The 22265-nt window shown below is 28.2% G+C and overlaps 1 protein-coding gene across 4 annotated transcripts in view; it reads right to left on the bottom strand.

The window, feature by feature from the left end:
- Positions 1-13330: 13330 nt before the first annotated feature.
- The window catches only part of LOC113369895 (TLD domain-containing protein 2-like), a 26227-nt gene continuing 17292 nt past the window's right edge, over positions 13331-22265 (bottom strand). For 2 of the 4 annotated variants that reach the window (XM_026610505.1, XM_026610506.1), the window contains 4 exons: positions 15739-15860; positions 14133-14292; positions 13670-13839; positions 13331-13472 (listed from right to left, as the gene is read on the bottom strand). In XM_026610505.1, coding sequence (XP_026466290.1) covers positions 13337-13472; positions 13670-13839; positions 14133-14292; positions 15739-15860 — 588 coding nt within the window. In that variant the 3' untranslated portion in view covers positions 13331-13336. Of the gene's footprint in view, positions 13473-13669; positions 13840-14132; positions 14293-15738; positions 15861-19218; positions 19225-21495; positions 21785-22265 lie in introns of those variants that run through there. The other 2 variants (XM_026610504.1, XM_026610507.1) reach the window with 2 other exon arrangements.

Below are 22265 nucleotides of genomic sequence, written 5' to 3'. Positions count from 1 at the left end.
GAATTGCACGCTGAATTTAAATATACCTTCAGTTTTTCGTAACAGCTTCAATTTTTGAGTTTTAGGAGACTTCCCCAAATAGTCATTTCGGCTGTGATTATTGCAGTTTAAAAAATAAATAAAAGTTTCGTCTGCTCTGTTTCTGGCTTCGACTCTAAGACGTTGTGTGCATAATTCAGATAGTTTTTGATACATCTGTGGTGAATATGTTTGCAACAAATACAGGAAACCTATGTCGAACTGCCTGCAAACATCATATTTCAACCACTTTGAAACTGAATTGCGCAATAAAGATAAAACATGGGCTCTCCATGTGAAAAAATTGCGTAGTGTGTTTACGTTATTATCCAGAAGAAAAAAATGCTATAATTTTATTACCCCCATCATTTCGAAAAAACCTCAGAATCACCACGTCGATGTTTCTTCTCTGTGGTAAACACCAATGAAATAAATTCAGATAATAGAAGCAAATGGTCAAAACCACAACCCCAATGGCTATCAGCTACACGATCCCTATCCATGCTAATGATGAACAAACTAGAACATCAATAACTCCTGTTTACCAAGTAATGGATGCAAAAACCAACGTTAAAGAGAAGACAGGAAGCATTGAAAACTGATATATTTGATGTAATTGATTTGAATTCGTCACCCGCACTCTTATTCAGAACGGTTTTAAAAAAAAATCGAGATATTAGCGAAGAGCAGGGCGAGAGTATCCACCAAATCATCAGGACTTTGGAGGAGCGATATCAAGGACATCCAGATGATGGCTGACAAATTGTCATTGACAGTGACAATTATTGGAGCTTTCAAATCAGTCAGACCAATTTGTTTAATGCAAATTTAATTTTATTCATTTCCTGTTCTAAATGTGTGTTTTATTCAAGTGTGAACCACGAATATATCATATTGTAATATTGACTAGTAATCCAGTCATTATAGTAAATTCACCTCGGAATTCGATATACCCAGCTCTGACCAATACTTGTATATATACACCCCAAAACTGTCTCCAAACCTAATGTTGCGTACACCATACACAAAGGTCGAGCAACCTTTTTAACCCACGGGACAATTTAAATTTTCATTTTTTGCGGACCGCACGTAATTTATATACATATATATATATATATATATATATATATATACTAGCTGACCCGGCAAGGCAAACGTTTAGCTACAAATATATATTTTTAGAAAGTCATTAGTATAAGAAATGACTAACTAATCCTGAATGAATAAATATTATTACATTTAATTAATATAATTTCACCCACTGCAAACGCTAAAATACTAATAAATATTGGATAATTTACCTACTGCAACGCTAAAATACTAATATCCATATTGTAATTATGTTATACTCTGAAAAAAATCCAGTTTTCTCTCAAAAACAGTTTTATCTTCTGACTTTAATATTAAATTTCTATTATTTTTTTTTTGCTGAAATAGCTCCTTTTGTGAGACATTCAAAAACTATGTTTTTCTTATGTACATCGAAAAATATTTGTACAGGAGTCTGCAAATCAATTCACGATCTCAATTGCCAGGAAGTCTTTAAATTTACGATGAGGGTTAACCTCGCGACTTTATAAGATTTACATATTTAATTATTTTAAATTTAGAAATGCGTTGTTGTTCTCGGACAAGTTCTCAATTTTTCTTGCAATATTGAAGCTTGTTAAACTAATATTTAAATAAATTAATATTTATTTTATCAGGAAATGCTATTTCTTCGAACAACAGTTTTTACCAGAATTTGACTGGCGGAAAAATTAGCATTTACAGCCGTATTTGATAAAATATCTAGAAAAATAATCTGTTGTTGAGAAATGCTTGGCGGGCCGCAGAAAAAGATCGCGGGTCGCTCATCCTTGCCGTACACCCTACCATATGTAGGTTTTGAGACAGTTTTAGGGTGTCAATATACAAGTATTTACAGCTGGGTATCTCTAATTTCGATATTCTTACCTAATTTAAGCTTAAATGACTGGACTATAGAGTATGAGCGTAAACTGTAATCAGTAGCTTTCGGTTCATCTTTTTCGTGTTCTAAAAATGTATTTTATTTAAGTGTGGACATAAACTATAATCAGCAGCAACCATCACAACAGAACGTGAATATGAATATAACATATTTTAATATTGTCTAGGGTGCATATGTTTCAGCATTGATTCTGATTAGAATCGCGTAATTCTAAACACTGATTTTTATAATTTAACCGCTTTTTGTAGGGCTATAATATTTTAGTGTGTTATTACAAACTACGATATCTATCGTCATACAAAATTTCTCAAAATTTTTAAAACAAAATTCAACATTTAATTACGAAAAAACGGCCCCGCCGATTTTTACCAGAGACTAATCAACACGATTCCCAATCAATTTGGAAACGTTGAATTTTGAAAATCGGTTCAAAATTATAAGCTAAAACTTGGACGAAAAATTTTACACTTTTCTGATAATTACTAAAGGTTTGGTCGAATAGTTATAGTTTTGTTAAAAATTCTTGATATTCAATATTTGTTATTTCTCTAAAATATTATATAAAAGTATATATAGACATATATATGAATCTACGAACGCAGGTACCGCCTCTTAATTGTAGAAAAACATATTTTGTGCATTAATAGAACAAGTAGCAATAAACTATAAAAATATTCGAAATGTTTGATCAAAATCGTGAATCTAAATGCTCTATACTTCTAATTATATATAATCAGTCAGAAAATCGAATGGTATTACACAAGCACTTTTCTACATAATTCTTGTAAATTATATATATTCGCCAACAATGAGGAAAAAACAGTGTTTCATAATAAAATATATTCTGTGTCCAAATAATGTTTATGAAGCCAGTTTTATAACATTGTTTTTCGCTAGAGTTTTGTGCTTAATACCAGTTCGCGTGTTTCATTCAAAAATTTGCAAACAAGATGAAATCAGTAAAATTGGAATACTTCAATGTGCATTTTCACAAATATTATTCTGCTTCTGTATTTATTGTGTGCTACAGCCAGACTTTTATCAATTACTCGAACAAACAGACGGAGTTGTTTTGCATGTTGGAAATATGCTTCAAATATTCTTTTCAATTATTTTTATTATTTTTATGCCTATACTTTGCATAAGAACCGCAAAATTCTTTACTAAAATGTTAAGCATTTTTAATACTATAGATACTTATTTTACTAAAGAAGAACGTATAAAGGTTTTTAAAAATTTAAAAACATGGTCAGCACTTCTAATTATTTGTTATTTACTGAAAACAACGATAGTTGTATATTTTTTGTGCCTAAATGATTATAAGTTATATGGCGGTGTAATTGGTATAACTTTGACTACTGTGTATATATACCCAACAATTTATATAACAATGTATTTTGGTATATGCATGCATTTGATATATTTGGTATATCAACAAACTCAAATTTTGAACGAAAATCTGATTTTGTTATTATGGGAAATGTTATTTAAACATGACAATCATTCTCATCTAAATTTGTCCGTGCACATTAATTTAAAAGAAAAAATTAATTTACAACGGTTGTCTAGATATGACATGCGGATATTGCAAAAGACCACTAAAATCCATTTGGTAGAAAAAGCAATTCGAACTATTCTCAAAATTGAACTAAAGTTATCCGATTTATTAACATCGATTGCCACATTCTACAGTCCAATAATAACTTCATTTACTGTAATGTTATATCAAACAACAATATTTAATACTTTTTACATATCACTAATCACATTGTACACACAAAAGAAAGAACTTTTACCAGACGAAAAAAGCTATTTAACTGCCCTTTGTTTATGGGTTGTTCTTACTATCATGGCATTAGTAGGATTATGCTCTTCTTGCGAATTATATTTCAAAGAGGTTAGTAGTAGTACTGTAATGACATTCTTTTACAAATCGTACGGATTTTGGGGAAAAAAATGTCACATTTTAAATTGTCTGATTTTCTTTAACAGATATTATACATAAAATCATTCAATACGAATTTCAGGATTTTGCAGAAAAAAAAATTACGCGATGGATTTGCTCAATTTCTATGAACATCCTCTGCGTTAAATTAAATATCTTCCGTTGTGCTGATCGAATCAGTATTATTAACTTCCCGTAGGGTAGTTATAGTAATGGGCCAAAAATGGAAAATGAAAATTTTTACATATTTTCACGTGTTGAAGGTTTCTGAACATGTTGGCATGTGGATGTGGGTGTGTGTGTTTTGTATGTCCGCCTTTTTTTGTTCACGTTTTCAGCCGTACTGATCAAACGGTTTGAATAGTTTAAAAAACATTCGATTCCTATTGACTAAACCAAAATTTTAAATCGATATCTTATAGTTTTTGAGTTAAAGACATTTAAAAAGTATATATATATAGTATATACTTATATAGTATAGCGATCATTTTATCTTTAAGCGCGTTTTTCTCGAAACAGTATTTTCCGAATTTGCTGCAGCTATCACTATCATTTTTTTTTACGAGTACATGTTCTATATGTAGTTCTCCGTAAAATGAACTATCGAAGTCCAAAAACGACCAAAATTTTGGGTAAAATTCAACTTTTTTTTAAAAAACGCCGTAATTGTGTCAATTTTTGTTTTTTTTTCTTTATCGTAGTTCATTTTACAGACAATATTATCTAGTTTAACGAGATTTTTTTTTAATCTCATCCACGTAGAAGGCCGGAATCACTGCAGCAGTGAAGGGCCTTTTTTTTGTCGCGCCGATTAAAAAATTTTTAATTTTTTTCTTCAAAAATGTTACTATGTATTCTTAAAATATGTAATTCCTAAAATTTTGATATGATTGATAAAATAGTTTTTTTAATATAAATTCCCAAAAATTACATTTTTTTAGGCGGTTACACTAGTTGTGCCCCTTAATTCTAATAATCTATTTGAAAATATTTAATATTTTTCGATCAATTCGTTACGCTACGGGAAGTTCCAGCAATTTGCCTTAAGGCATGATGCCATACACCACTAGTTTTCATTTTATTTTACTCATATTAAAGTAAACTTTATATAAATAACTATAAATAACAACCTCTAAATGTTCACTGCGGTTTTACCTACCCTTCCCCCAACATGAATCGATTAAAAAAAAACATATTTTATCTTTTTCTCTCTGCTAAAAAAATTCTTTTTAAAATTTGTTGGAGACTCTGTTAAATCGAAAGATATTAAATATTTTTGAGCGCGAATCGCGATTTCAACGCTGGAGACCTCGAAGATTTATACTCATTATCTATCACTGTCGAATGCTCATCTTATTGTTTTTTGGTTGGAAAATATTTTATAATTTCGTTTATGCAGACAAATGAATATATAGTCGAAAAAAATTATCATAGCGGGAAGTGGCGTCGGAAGCAAATTTTTGATGGGTGAGCTCGTTTTTTTTTTATTTTTCAAGGGCTCAAAGGCTCAAGCCCACCCAGCCCACACGGTTCCGACGCCACTGTTAGCGGGGCTTGAAGGGATCGAGGGTAAAAAGGTCCACTACCAATATCTTAAAAACAAGTAAAGTTAGGAATTTTTTAACAAAAATATTCAGCAAAATCCTAAATATGTGTATAGTTGATTGAAATGAATGAATTTGCGCAAACGATTCGCGGTTTGTAAAAAAATGTCCCATTTTTCAAAATTCATTAAAATTTAAAGTAGTCTCTAGAAAACCATATCTCCAATAATATATCCTTTTAACACCTTCACTGGGAAGGTCTTTGTACAAATGCCGTTTTTCGCTGAAACGTTTTATTTAAAAATAGTTTTATTTTCCCCTAATTCGATTGAATTGTGAAGTATTTTATCGATTTCTAAGTTTTTTCTGGCAAAATAGAAGCTGTCGACCAATTTTCGACAGCCGCATCAAAATAGGTGTTTCTTTCGTGATGCGAATGCGGGTTATTGACACTGACATCTGAGGGTCAATTTAGGCGATTAATAAAACAAACTATAAACAAACAGTTTCAATTTTTTGCCAATATGCGTATAATATGTGTTATAACTTATAATGCATAAAAGAAAGAATACAAATGTACAAACTTACCTTTTTTTAAAAACACAAAAAACAGTAATCTTTGGTCCTTTCTTAGAGATAAGAATCACTATGGCATTCTTCACGATTTACTGTCGCGAAATCGATACTAAAATCTAGCCAATTTTAAATAAGGCCACTTTGTTCACATATAACATTTCCAATAATTGTAAGTCTTTGGTTTAGCGACCATGTATTTAAATCTGCACTTTGAAATGGTTTGATACTCATTTATTTTGTTACGATAATTATAACATCATCAATTAATTTCTATTAAACCTATATGAAAGTTGCAACATAATAATATACAAATTGCATATTGTGGATTTCGCTCTATAAAGATTAATTACTGAATCAAATCAATTTTATTTTCAGGCCAAACGCAGTACAAGTATCGTACATGAAATCCTGATAAGTGAGGCAACACCTCAATCTCTGAAACCAAGACTTCTATCATTTTCCCTACAAATGCTGCACAGGGATCTGAAGATTTCTTGCAGCGGAATGTTTCCACTTGATTATACTTTACTCTACAATGTAAGTAATTAAAAAAAAATAATTACAAAACACTTTGTGATTATATGCATTTATGAAAACATCAATTTAAAATAAATATATTCTTCTTATTTTTTACTTTAAAAAAAAAGATAAATATAATTTAGTCAGTCCTAAGTGTCATATTTAGTCCAGAATATGAATTTTCAAATCATGTGAAATCTTTATTTTACTATATGCAGTACACTAAAAACTATTTTCAATTATTTAATTTAGCTCAAAACCGAACTAAATCTATCCGCACACAATTATTTTCTCAACAGTAGAAGATTTTTTTTTACTTAAAGATATTTTTTCTTTGCTTCTTTACCAAAAGATTGCATTTTAAGGCATTTTTTTCTATTTCAGGGGTTTGGCGCAGCTGCTACTTATTTATTGATTTTACTGCAATTCAATGCAGATTTTACGACTTAGTATTTAGTAATAAACAAATCATTTTAATACTATTATTTGAATTTAGTTAGAAAATTATGTATAAAAATATATTAATACACGTATATGATAAAAATATATTTATAACCAATAAGAATTTTGTTTTATTCAGCCGCACCTACATTCATGAAAACTTTACATTGAGATTTACAGAATAAAGAATAATTGTTTTATTTTATTTTTACAGAATAAAAAAAATGTTTTAATATATTTGTAAAATAATTTAAACAATTGACATACAAGAATTGTAATAACTGTTTTTTAACTTCCCGTAGGGTAAGTTATTGTAATCGCCCAAAAATCGAAATAGAAAATTTTTACATTTCTTCGCGTTTTGAAAGTTTCTGAACATTTTGGCATACCTCAGAAAAAATCGATGTGTGTGTATGTATGTATGGATACAATTTTTCGTCCACGTTTTTGGGGTGCACGAATCAAACGATTTGAATGGTTAAAAAAAATTCGATTTTTATTGATAGGGAGATGTGCTGATTAGTTTTGGCAAAGGCAGATCCAGCCGTTTCGGAGATTTGAAGCAAAGAGTGAAGAAAATAGAAATCGATTTTTTAGAGAAAGAAGCATCCGATTGGAATGATTCAAAAACCATTCGATTCCTATTGATGGAGAGAAGTGGTTATTAGTTTTTGGCAAAGGCAGGTCTAGCCGTTTCGGAGACACCGATCTAAATGCGCAAAAAATGACTGTTTTTGATAGAACTAAGCATCCGATTTGAATTATTCGAAAAACTTTCTGCTTGTTATGACAAAATAGTTGCTTTTAAAAAAAAAATGAAAAATTTAGAAATATTTTTTTTCCAATTTTTTATTCTAAAATTTTTTTTGTTTATCGAAAATAATTCAAATTTTAATTTTGATTTTGGGTAAAGTTCACTTATATACTTTAAATAAATAATTTTAACTTTGTAATTCAGTTTATATAATTCTTATAAATATTAGGCAATGTTATAGTATTTATAATAATCTATATGAAAACATTTAATATTTCGTTACGGTACGGGTTCCAGCAATTTGCCATAAGACACAATGCCACACACCACTAATTTTTTTTTTAAGTTGAACCGTTAAAAATTAAAAATTAAGAATACAAAATATGTTTTAATGTCGAAAAAGCAGACAAGATAATTATTTATGGCTTGTTGTATGTATGTTCGAGCATTTAAATGTAATACAATGGAATTTAAAATAAGAAATTATATAATAATATTATTTATTTACAGAAATATACTTTACATCTTACTAATCAAGTTGAAATATCAATCACAATTTGATTCTAAAACACCACGTGAAGGCCAGAGCTGGCGAATACTTTAAAGCACTGTCTTTATTCCAAAAATTGAACATATGTATTGCAAAAATTTAACAGAAATTAAAATTATTTGGTTTTAAATATATAAAAGAAATAATTTCTTCAAAAAATTTCTATGTTCTATGAAAATCATAAATAAATGTTTGTCTCGAATCGTATATGGTGGCAAACAATCTGAAAGATCTTTCACGATCATTTTTTTTATTTTTTGATAAGCGATTATATGTATTATTTATTTTGCCATTCTATTTTGGAACCATTTTTCTCACAAAAATAATTCGTCTTACTTAATGGCATAATCCAAGAACTTTAAATTGAGGTATCTAAGGTAATGTGTATAAAATAATACAAAATCAAACAAATAGTTTGGAATATTCGGCAGCTCCATTGGCAACTACTTTTGTCAGCAACATTAATTACACAATTTAGGTGATATACATATCATATCAGAAATTCTAGCTTCATATTAATCAACATAATGCTAAACACTATAGAATGTATAAATGTAAATCATAATAATTGACTAGAATATGAAAATATGGTAAACTAATTACCATAAAACATATTGTCTATTAGATAATGTGACTCATTCGCTTCATTAATGCATTTTTTCAATACAAACTGCAAGTTTTCATTTTCAACTAAAATTAACAATAAAATTAAATTGGAATATTATGAATGCTTTATTATATAGCAAACCAATTAACAATAATTTTTTTATTTCGTGAAAATCAACTACTTTGGATTAATTTGTAAATACTCCAATTATAGTTATAAAATAAATCAAACTATGGTGCTATAAAACATTGTTAACATTTTTACTATTTAAAAATATTTAAACATTATTATTAAAAATATATAATAAATATAACAAAAATTTATATATGATCAAACGAAAGTAGCAATAACAAAAGGTCTCATAATTATTTTAATGAATTTGTCTATTTTTTAATTCTTGTTGAAGACATTAAAACAGTGGATTCGCTTTATTTCTTCTGACTTATTATGTTTAAGGTAAAAACTGAACATGAATTTAAACCTTCTAAAAAAGATAATTTTATTTCACTTATCAACGTGCAATCTATAAATTACTGAAATGTATTATTCTTCTAAATTAACATCCTTCGTGTTGCGTTTATTTTATATTAATCTCATTAGTTTCTATATAATATATTTAATAAAAAATATATTGCATGAAACCAAATTCAAAGTTTTCAAATTGTAAAAATGAATAAATTATAGAATCTCATTAATCAAGATGTCACTAATATAATCTAAGTGTTTTGTTCTCAAAAAAATGGCTTTTATTCAATACTTAATATATAATTAAACCATTATATTTCAGGTAATAAAAATAAGTTAAAGTCCTGAATAAAAGAGCAAACTGATTATTTTGCTAAAAACTGGTCATTATGGTTTTGGTCACAGTCTTAAAATTGTCGAGTTCGACTATCAAATTGTTTAAGCCAATTAATACTTAGATAGACATTAATACTTGGTAAATATACAAAAATATTAAAAAAAATAAAATGTTTATATCCGGTATGAGCAATAATATACTTAGTGATTTAAAGTATTCTATAACAAAACAACTATAGAAACTATATAAATTATGAATTTCTATGATGGTATGATATTGAAAATAAAAAAACAATTTATTGGGTTTGGTCACAATAGTAAGTAATTGGATGTATGAAAATGCATGTCTGTAGTTAAATAAGCATAGAAACTGAGAAAATATAGTATTTCATTTTTTATTAATTAGTAAAAAAAAATAAGATAGTATTTTCAAACGTTTTGAATAAATGTATGTTCTTGTTGCTTAGAGGTCAACAAAAAAAAAACGTTTTTAGATCCTGGGCGATTTATAGACATTTAGTTACTTGGTTACAACCTTTCCCAATTCAAGAGAGAAAAAACTGATATATAGCGACAACAAGACGATTAAATTTTATTTATGAATCTGACACTATAGCATTAAATATTTTCAGTTTATGATATGCAGTAAATATGGTTGAGAGTAAAATAATTATTATACATGTTGTCCTACGACTAAATTTGTTCATATAAAAATAAATTTGTTTTTCTTTACCCAATAACAAAATAATTTTGAAATTTGTTTTTAAATCGATATGAATATTTACCATAATAATCCTGAGTTTAATAATAATCCATTAGCGCTTGTTCTTTGGCATAAAAATTTTAAATTCCTCATACTTATTATTCCTTGAGTGTTAATATACTTTCATTTTATTATCTGAAATTTAAATTTATATTAAAGCCTGAGTCAAATGAAATTATCTCATAAAAATTATGATAGAATATCTTAGGGTTATCATATATATTTTTTGGCATAAGTTACCTTGGGGGTTTAATAAAATAACATTTCACTTTTGATATAAATATCTTCAAATAACGAACACAGTCGAAAATGAAACCTTGTAAAGATTTTTATTCATGCAGTCTGCAAAACTAATTGACATTTCCATATATATTTAAATAGACTAAACATAAATATTATCATTTGTTATGACATTAACATTTAAAACAAAACATCACTTATTTATCATTGATATTTTTTTTTTTTTTTTTTTGAACTCAGTTTTATTTAGCAATCAGAAATACATAAAGATTCCTATGAGCTAAAATGACAAAATTTATGAGTGATGCCTAAGAAGAACTCCAATGAGAACTTCTCAGTTTTACAATTAGTATGATATATTAGACCTAATCTAAGACTAAGTCTAGGGGCCATTGTCGTTTCAACCTCCTAATGCCAAAAGGTTGAGTAACGTCAACTATAGAAGGATTCAAATGTGAGTCCAGTTTGCGCTTATATTTTTCTTTAACTTCTTTAAACGTTAATTGCACCGTTTTCATATTGAGGTCGCTGTGAATGGTCTCATTTGTCACGTACCACGGAGAATTAAGAATTGAACGTAAAATTTTTGACTGAGTTCTCTGCATTATAGCTATATTGGATTTGTAAGCACATCCCCAGAGCTCAATTCCGTAGGTCCAGATTGGTTTAATAATCGATTTATATAGCAGCAACTTATTTTCGACAGAGAGCTTCGACTTTTTACGCAGTAGCCAATCAATTCATTGATATAAAGTTATAATATAAGGGCTGCCAACATAAGGCTCATTCATACTTTGCAAAGAGGAATACGATTACAAACTAATTAATTATTTTCATTGAAATGATTTCTGTTACCTATTCTGCGGCAGATATGAAATTTTATTAATTTTGTTTATCATATAGATAATTATTCACAAACAATTATGAATAAAAAATCGCTTTCCTTTAAAAGATGGCGTTCAACCTGTTAATGTTGGCAACCCTTTAAATTTAAAAAATTTTGCTTTGAAGGAGAATTGCACTGAATCAGTACTAAATAATTTTTAAATTCTGTATATTATTGGACCTAGACAATATACTAATTATTGGATTATTGGATAATGTGTTGTATCGCATCAGTACATAACAAAATTTTAAATTCGAACTAGTATTTATACTTATTTGGGCGTTCTGACAAGAAAAATTTGCAAAAGTTATTAAGTTAAAAAAAAGTGAAAAACTTTATTCAAATCAGTGCAGTCCACCTTCATCACTATGAATATCTGTAACATATTAGTTTTATATATTGTCATTCTTTGCATTAATTGAATTTCATTTACAGAAATAAATTCAAAAGACAAACATATACCATATTTTTATAAAATTTAATTTTGAGTAAATAAATACATAGTTGTTTAATTATAAATTATATACAAAGATCAATATCATAAAACAATGCATAATAAAACTTATGAAAAACTGAATGTTCTTACTGTTTTCAGAATTTCATTGTACAACCATATGGTTGATGTATTCGAGTCACTTATGTGACTAAAGCAATTGGTAAAATTATGCATTGATTATTAACATAATGCAGGCAAAGGTATAATGGTAATAAAAAATTAAAAATTATGACTTAGACATCTAAAAACAATTAATTTGACAAGTCTACTTCATCAACATGACCTGAGTTTCTACTTCTTTTGGATACAATCTACATTTTAACAATTAACAGCTGCTCTACAAACACTCATATACTCAGCACAATTTATTACAGGTCTACACATGCACATATAAGTACAAATTTATACACTCTCATATAATCTATAATTAAATATTAATAAGATAGACATCTATATTTATAAAAATTGAGTTTAAACTTATTTAAAAATAAAGAAAAAGAGCTGAAGTATAAAGTAGACCACCAATACAAAATAAATGAATGTTAATTGAATTAACTAGACAGTAATATTCAAATATAGAAATATGCTTGATATGTAACAGAACTGTTCCCATTATAACGAGAAAGCAAACTAATTTTTGTTATTGAATTAGAATCACAAAAAATGTGAAGATATGACCTAATTATAACTTGTGAAAAATATCTCAATTTCATCACATACAAATAATATAATCAATTTTATTGATTTTCATTTATGATTATCAAAATTATAAGCTATAAAAACAAAACATAATATAGACAACAAATTAATCAGAGAATTCACAAAAAATAATTATCTTTCCACACACGCTCACTAACATTCCAACATTTATATTTTGTAAACATATGATTATATATATATATCCATATGCATATGTGTGTAACATATAGTATCATATACTCGTATGCCCCATATGCACACATATGTAAAATAAAATAAATATGCATATGAAAACATACATCCTATTGCTATTTATATAATCATACTAAAATATTAATTTGTTTTGCACTTGAATTTTTCATATTTCACAATCAGCTACTTTTGAGAATATAATTTTTGTTATCCATATGCAGTTAAGATAAGTTTGTTTTCGCAGTAGTTTGGCTTCTAATAGTGTGTGGTCAAGAATTTTGATTAGAGGTTTAACAAAAGGCCTTAGGGGTGCTATACAAAATATTTAGTTTATTACAGGAATGCCCAGCACTCAAGTGTTTTGACCACGAAATCCTCTTGAGGGGCAAGTGGTTCATTTGCATATGTACTACAGCGCTGTGAACGCCCTTGGTATAAATCTCCATCAAGCCAAAGCCCAAATTTGCCACTGTAATTTGTTTATCAACATATTTAGTCATTTATTAAACAATTAGAAAAATGACTATGATAAATAAATAGAAACAAAATGTAAATAATATGAAATCATCTTAACTGCGACCGATTGATATAATTAAATTTTAGTATTGGCAGTATGTAAGGATGTATAAAAGGATTATTATCATTATATAATTGAATATAACTTACTCTCCAGCACCAATAGCAATACTTTCATTGTTTCCCTTAATAAAATACAAATTTTCCCCACTCCAGTGAAAGACTCGGAAATCAGGATTGAATTTAAAAAGTAATGATTCCCCTGTGCCATAGAAATGATCGGACACTTTGAGAGAGCAAGATGTCAAAGCTCCAAAAACCTGAAATTAAACATTACTACTAATTATTTATGACATTTTACTACCTACTATTAATTATATTTTATTTTATATCCAACCCGTCTCGTGTATAGTTTTAAGCATTCCAATTAAATATAATTGTTCTATAGCACGATCATATATGAATGCTGAAGAATACAAACACTCTACATTTATAAATATTGAAGATATAATTAATTGTTACTTTTAAAGGCTTTGTTTTCTTTTACAATTATAAATAAAATATGAAAAATGAAAAATAAAAAATAAAACACTAAAAACAACCATATACTCACATTATTATCGGTATCTTGAATTACAATTAGTACTGGACTCTCTAGTCGTTGCATTTTCCTGTACATGGAATTTAGTGAAAATCCATGTTGGGAAGTGCTGAATACTAGAGACCACATGTAGCCTTCGGCCCGAGCTGGTAAGTGACCACATAATTTCTCTCTAAACAATAATAATGCACATTAATTATATAAAACAGGTGCAACTTGACATTTTTGCAGGATTATAAGGTAATCAAATATATAGTATTCAATAAAAAAAAGCATCGCAAGTTGTATTGAATTTTGAACCAAATTGCTGAAATAAGTAGTACTATACACTGAAAATTTTGATTATATCATTTCGTTTTGAAAAGAATCGTCGAGAGACTTGAAAGGCCTCTTAAACATTTGTAAAATTTAAATTCAAATCACAAATATTAAAACATTCAAATGGTTTACAAATTATTTAAAAACTAACGAAATTTGTTCAGCTATAAATGCAGCTTAAAACTCAAACGAGTATTTTTTATTTCAGATTTTGCAGTGTTAAGTTAAAAAAGGCCAAAACATTTAAGTAACATAGCAATAAATAAACTACGAATTTGATTGGTTTAATTCACATAAATAAAACTAATAAATAAGAAAACTAGTATCATTCTGAAACATATCATTAATCATTATCATTATTATTTTGTTAAATATTATCAATTGTATAACGCCATTTTATTATCAGACTTAAAGTAGAATTAGTTTTTTATAATTTTTTTTTTAGAGGAACGAATTTAAACCTGAATACTAATTAATTAATGATAAAATCAATATAAACATATTAGGCTTGCAACGAATAGTTTATTCGGCAAAATGCCGAATACCGAATATTCGGCATGCTCTAGAGATCGAATACTATTCGGCCGAATACCGAATACTTGAATACATGTGATAGAAAAATAAATGGTAAAATCATGAAAAAATCGATTTTTTACATGTATGTAAATGTATTTCCCACTTATTTCTTTCGTAAACATTCCATATTTTTTATATACTCAATATTATTTATTTCTTATATATCAGGAATGCTAATCTTAATAAAAAAATAAAAATAATCAAAAATATTGTTTGTACTTGTATTTGGCGATAAAGAACAAATGACAGCTAGATAACCTCTATTTGAAAATGGTTAGATTGAATATAATAAATGACTTTATTGTATTGATACAACATATGCGTGTAACCATTGAATGATTCATATTAAATAATATAAACATGTAATAATAAAGTATTTTATTGTGAATATTTAGAAAAAAATCTTTACGTGTTCATTTATAATTTCAAAAGTTGATAAAATTTAAATTATTATATATACAATAACAAAATCATAAAACACCAACAATGCTGTTGTAGAACATTCGGCCGAAAACCGAATAGTAAACGAATATTCGGTGCAAGCCTACATACAAGAATTAACATTTTTCATTTTATTAAAGTAGGGTTCGCAAACATCTCTTAGTAGGCGCAAACATGAACACAAAAACCGTTTGTAGAAACAAAAATGCAAACCAATATGATTATTTTATTGTCAATGTCAATTGAAAATGAAATTTTAATTCAGTTAAGATCAATCAATTACCTGTGCTCTTCCGTAAGAATTTCGGTGTGTCCCACCAGTTCTGGTATTGGCAAATCCACGTCTAGTGAAACGTTCGGCGTCGCATATAAAGCTCGCCGTAACTCGTCACTCATCGACAATACCTGATTTAGAAAAAAATATATGTTAATACATTTTAATGTCGTTTTAAAAACATAAATCGCTAATCAACATTCATTTATTTTTTACCAACCACTAATTTTTTTCTAAGCGAAGAAGGCTAATTAATTCAATAACGATGTAAAAGAAATATGAATAATATTTAACTTTCAAGTAGTGACCAACGTATTTGCATCCAGACATAGAAAAAAATATTTATACGACTGAACAATACATTATCATAAGGTAGAATAAATTATATTCAAACTTTTATGAATTATATTAAAAATTGATCTATATAAAAAACAACTACAATAAAAAATAAACTATCAAGAAATACATATCAATGTTGAGCAGTGCACCGAATTTTTATCAAATTAATTAGCCTTTCTACATTCAGTTCATGTAGAACAATAAAAGCTCTTATATGTTCAAGCTTACTAGTTACTTTAGTAATTCGCTTCAAACAAGTGTCACACAAATCAAATAGGTTTTACAAACTTTACCTTTACCTTTTTTTGAATAAAACAATTTTGTTTGATGAAAAGTACTTTCAACAAAAAATGAATGAATTGTTGGCTTGGCAAATAAAAATAAAACAAATGAAAAGCTGATGCAAAGACTCAGACTATTTGACCATATATAAAAGAAGAGTATTGTGAAGACAAGAGTATTTGGATATAATTACTTAATAAATTGCCAAATTTTCAAACATTTAATCTACTCATTTACTTTATATATAATGTGTATTATCGTAACAAATAGAATATGCTTAAGCAAAAGCAATGTTTGGTGTTAATTAAATTGCCATAATAAATGTGAAGTAATCTTTGCATCGTCTATAACAGCTTGTTTTCTGCGATTTACAATGAAGTGTAAGTAATTTCAACAACACATTTTAAGTAAATTGATTTAATTTGTATTAAACAATTTCAATTTATTATTTATTTATTGATTTAAGGAAATGTGTAATAACATTTTTATACAAAATCTTGAAATTACTTATAACAAAATATCGAACACTTACTAAGATCTCCATTAATAACAACTACCTAGCACATGTTGTGGGTGTACGTTATAAATTGTGATTTCAGTTGTGTGTTTTAACTAAATAGCCATTTATAAGCTATTAAATATGTCGCACATGCTCATAATTCAATAAAATTAAACACTATTCACAATGACATTATGTTTAGTCATTTCATTTAATCAACATTATTATACCATATTTAGACTTCCTAAAATGATCTTTTGCGCTTCAATAATATTGTATGTGGAACCAATAAAATAAAAATGTCACAAGCGCACATTAACGACGCAAAAAGGAAATTATACTGGTATTTAAACTAGTCCAATTATTCAAGAACACAATATGTAGTAATTTACTAAAATTACTAAGCGTAATTTTTAATACATATTTATTATTGAATAATATACTGCACATATCAATTTCGCATAATTTCGCAGTTGAAAACGTATGTGATTGTTTATTTGCATAATTATATTTGAATATGCTATTAATCAAATCATAATCACTATTGTGTACACTTCACAGATTACTATCATACAAGAGAGAGTACTACACAACTATCAATGGTGATCAAATTGCAATGTTTTTCGAAATGAGCAAACGTAAATAATATTTTCTCTAAATATAGAAACAACGTATATTCGTAACTTATTTGCACGTATTTGTCTGGACATTAGCATTTGCGTAGAATGTGAAAAAAGACCCAATAATCCAAAAGATCAGGTGAGTTCAGTGTAATATGCGTGACAGGATAGTTCCAAGAAGAGAATAGTTCGCGCCCATTTCTTTCTCATAAGAAAATGTGACAAGAGGTATATTACCAAAATATATATTTTTGAATTAACATTAGAAATAATGTTGTTATCATGTTTGTCACTTATGTATAAAGTAAACAAAAATATTAGTAGTATTACAGCAGCATTAATATTTATAAGTGGGGATTTCAATCAGACAGCATTGTAAAAGTAGTTACTTTGCCATTCTTCTTAGACATTCATTATTAAAGTTTTAAATTAAAGAGGTCTAGAATCTATTGAAGATTATCTCGAAACTGTCTTTCTATTCGATACCCACGATTTCTCAACTCCTACTGGATCGATTTACTTGAAATTTTTGCAGAGTTTTTTCTTAGAGCACTATAAGTATGAATTAAGCTCATAATAAAGTTCAAATTTTTACTATTTTTAAAAAAAATAAAAATATAAAAAACATTGTAAAAAAAATTACTTTTTTCAGACTGTCGCTATTTTGTGAAAAAACAAATGTTTTAAACTTGTCTGAAGATCATAAGATAGCTACATTATTCTAGATTAACAATATATTTATAATTTTTTCTTAAGATTATTCGAGATTATTCTAAAGATTATAATCGTGGGTAGGCCTAGGTGCCAATTTTTTTAGACCCCCCTCTTCATTACCTTATAGAATTAAAACTTTCACTATTTTTAATTTTTAATTTTTTTAAACATTCTCAAAACATTAATTAATAACTTTAAAAAAATATTCAAAAATTCGCATAAAATTCATGTTTTTACATAAGAATACCCCTTTAACTGGGGCCAGATAACTGAGTTTGGTTCAAATAAATTTTCGAGCACTTTCTCATTACTATAGTAAGTCTGTAATTTATACATATATCGAACAATAATTAAGCAATATAATAATATATAGATTAATTTTCTACTAGGCCATTCTATTCACGTACTACTCGTTTAGATATATTTAGTACTACTATACTATATTTAGTACCACTACTGACACACTAATAGTTTGCAACGATTGTAGATGAAATGTATTTTTATTTCGATATTTGCTATTAAACTAAAATGAATTCCATCATAACGATGTATATATAATAAATATAATAAACATATGAAAAAAATCTTAAATAAATATATCGACGATACAGGATACAGTTCTTTTGTAATTATGATGAAAGTTTTATGTAATTTCATAGCAACTAGTATGTCTACCTAATCATATTATTATCACATTTTGATAAATGTATACAAAACTCACAATAAAAGTACGAATTCTATTAGCTTTGTGCCAGGAAATTACTATGGTTTGTCTACATTTGCTATTTTCATTTTTTTAAGTGTTATTCTGCTAAAAAAACGGGTTTCGAAGACCATAACTATTTTTTTTTCTATATTTTTAATTACAATCTGTCACACTTAAGACATTGAGTAATTGTTTTGACTTTTTCTTATTATATGAATGGATGGCAACCCAGTAGTTGTCCAGTCCAGGTTTGACTAATTTTCTATACTCGAAGTATTTGCTGACTTTTTATTATAGATGCAACTATACCCACGAGAGGCGATTTTCACTTGAGGCTATATTTGAGATCTATAACCTCAAGTAGAAATTTGACATCAAAGTTGCCTGATGTCGGGCTACGGCGGTAGCGGGATCGATCCAGCGAACCTGGAACTAGTTGGTGCTAGCCCACACTCTAACCGATATCGCCACCGCTGGCCCAACTATAACTAATAACAATAATTTTCTCCGAAAACCGGTTTTTAAAAACCGACAAACCCTAGCATTAATACACAAATACGATAATAAAAAAAGATGCAATGTATTGATACCATTTATCAATTTATAACATTGCATGTTAGGTGAGGTAACCAATATCATTTGTGTCTAAAATAAATATGTGAATGACCAACAATTGTGGGAGAATAATTCTAGTCCACAAAATGAAAAAAGTTGTCTTGTATTGGGCGTGCGACATATGTTGTCCAACAAACTTTTTAACGCTGAACACAAATTTTAAGTCAGAATTGGAGGTCAAACTGCAAAACAGAGAAAAATAAAGAAAACGACAAAATCTCCGATCTAGCAATTCTTTAGCATGATGATTATGATCCTAAAATTCTCTATCGTTTCCTAACCCTTTTCTTTTAAATAGCTGTGTGACGAATTTCTGCAACTCTTTTTCATCTTTACTGAATTTCTTTGTGTAGAATTCAGCAGCAACCTGCAAAAATATTTTCAAAAAACTGCGAAAATGTTTGCAGCTTATCCAGAAGCAATAAGGAATTTGTGGATTGCTACTGGAATCTACAAAAGAAACTCAATAAAGTGAAAAAAAAGCATTGCAAAATACCGTTTCCCATGGACCCATCCATTAGCCACACTTCTAACTTAGAAAAAGAAAGTTTGAGATAAAATTTTACTTGGGATAGGGGAGGGTCTATTGAGATATCACGTGTAATTATTCTTCTATCTGAATTTAAAAAAAAATCCAAATATTAAAAAAAAGAAATTTTACTATTTTTATGTACTAAATATTTTCGTGATGTTTGGTGAGGTGAAGAGGGATAAAAAATCCTTAAAAGTTCTAAGGTGCTAATGCAACGTGACCAATCGAAAATATTAAGGCAAATTACTGATGCTCCGTGGTTCGTTAGCAATAAGATCTTACACGACGATCTTCATATTGAATTATAAACAGAGTTATACAAATCAACAGTGTCAAACATTTCATAAACTAGAGCATCATACAAACTCTATAGTCACTCAGCTTCTTGAGACACCAACTTCAAGAAGACTGAAGAAGAAGCTGCCTAAAGATAATATGGAAGACCCTTAGAACTACCACATCTTTATATGAACAGAATAGTAGAATCACTTATTGAAGTGATTTTCTAACTATCAGTATAATATCTATCAGATTAATTTATGTGCGTTTGAAGGTGTGTGTGTATGTGTGTGAGTGAATGACATAATCCAAATAGCTCATAGAATTATCCTGTATTTTGCTATTAAAAATGAAATTAAAAAAAAGCCCTAAGGAGTCTAAATATCCTTATAAAATCCTTATATAACTCCGAGGAGTCTAAAAATCCCTAGAAGTTCCGAGGAGTCTAAAATCCTTAGAAGTTCCGAGGAGTCTAAAAATCCTTAGAAGTTCTGAGGAGTCTAAAAATCCTTAGAAGTTTTAAAGATTTTTTGACTCCCTTCCCCTTTGGTAATTCGTAGTTAAATTTAAAATTAGCCCCCCTCACCCCACCAAACATCACGTGTATTTTTAGTAGATAGAAAAAATAGTAAATAAAAAAATGTGTATTTATTTTTAAATTCAGGTAATAAATAATTACACATAATATCTCACTAGACCCTCCTAATTCCACGTAATATTTTGTGATTTTTTGTTAAACCTTCCTTGCCTTTTAATCACGTTATTAATGAACGCCCTTCATGTCATTTCGATAGAGGAGGGCCAGGTAACGACAGAAATTGTAAGATTTTAATATGCATGCAAAAGAATTACTGGGTCATAGATTTCGCCATCATTTATTATTTTTCTCCTCATATATTTTCTCCATGTTCTGCGTTAAAAAGTACATTGAAAAACATAAGCCGTACACCCAATACAGACAATTTTCTTATTCAGTGTCATCGATATAACTCTGCAATAAAACCGTTTATTTGATCGGTAATATTTATGATTACAACCGGATATTTCAATTTTCAATGTAACCACTAAAAATAAATACAAAGCGCTTGAACAAAATATTATATATTAGTAAATTCATGATAAATAACATGATATGCAAATAATAAATAATTGTTATAATACAACAAAATGCAAATTTTACCACATGTTGATCGGCGGAAGCATGCTGCACATCAGTCACGCGCTTTCGGTACGCATTTATTATTCTAGCACTAATGTTAGTTTTATAAACGATAATATAATATAACAACGCGAACGATCCAGCAATCAAAATACCCAAATACATTTTGATGCAAACTTAGTTTAAACCACTGACTTCAAATTTTGTTACATAAGTAATTGTTGTATGTCACAAGTAGTTACAAACACTGGACGCGCTTTCTTGTTGATTAGCACGTCTTATGAGAAACATCTGATATTTAGAAAAATCAATTGGTGTATATTTAAAAAAATATGCAATGTCACGAACTATGTACAATATATTTTGAATATTTCATATATAACAGAACAGATCGGTTTAGTTTTAAATAAGAAGTCATTCTTACAGAGAGAAAAACGAACATTGAAACACGATATGAATTGAATAAAGAGTAATCACATGGTAGATTCGTATTTAGGTTAAATTATTACAATGCAATATTACTATTTAATTTATAAATACTATGTTATAACTACTATAAACCGACAATATTCAAATTCGAATTGACTGATCCAAATCATTATTTTTTACGGTCGAAGTAAGATATTTTTTATATAAATGTCACAAGACAACAATAAATATGAAACGTCAAAATATTCCGAAGACACTAGCGCCACTAAGACTCGAACGTCAAGTGATGTAACGTCGGCGTCGGTCGATACAGTAGAACACTTCAAAATGAATGGTGTGGGAGATGTATCACGTACACAAGC

Source organism: Ctenocephalides felis, unplaced genomic scaffold (assembly GCF_003426905.1).
Source record: "Ctenocephalides felis isolate EL2017-DRISC unplaced genomic scaffold, ASM342690v1 CF-g0.4_SCAFFOLD_01492, whole genome shotgun sequence".
Lineage (NCBI taxonomy): Eukaryota > Metazoa > Arthropoda > Insecta > Siphonaptera > Pulicidae > Ctenocephalides > Ctenocephalides felis.
The sequence above is the reverse complement of the archived record's forward strand: the minus strand, read 5'-3'. Positions and strand labels throughout refer to the sequence as shown.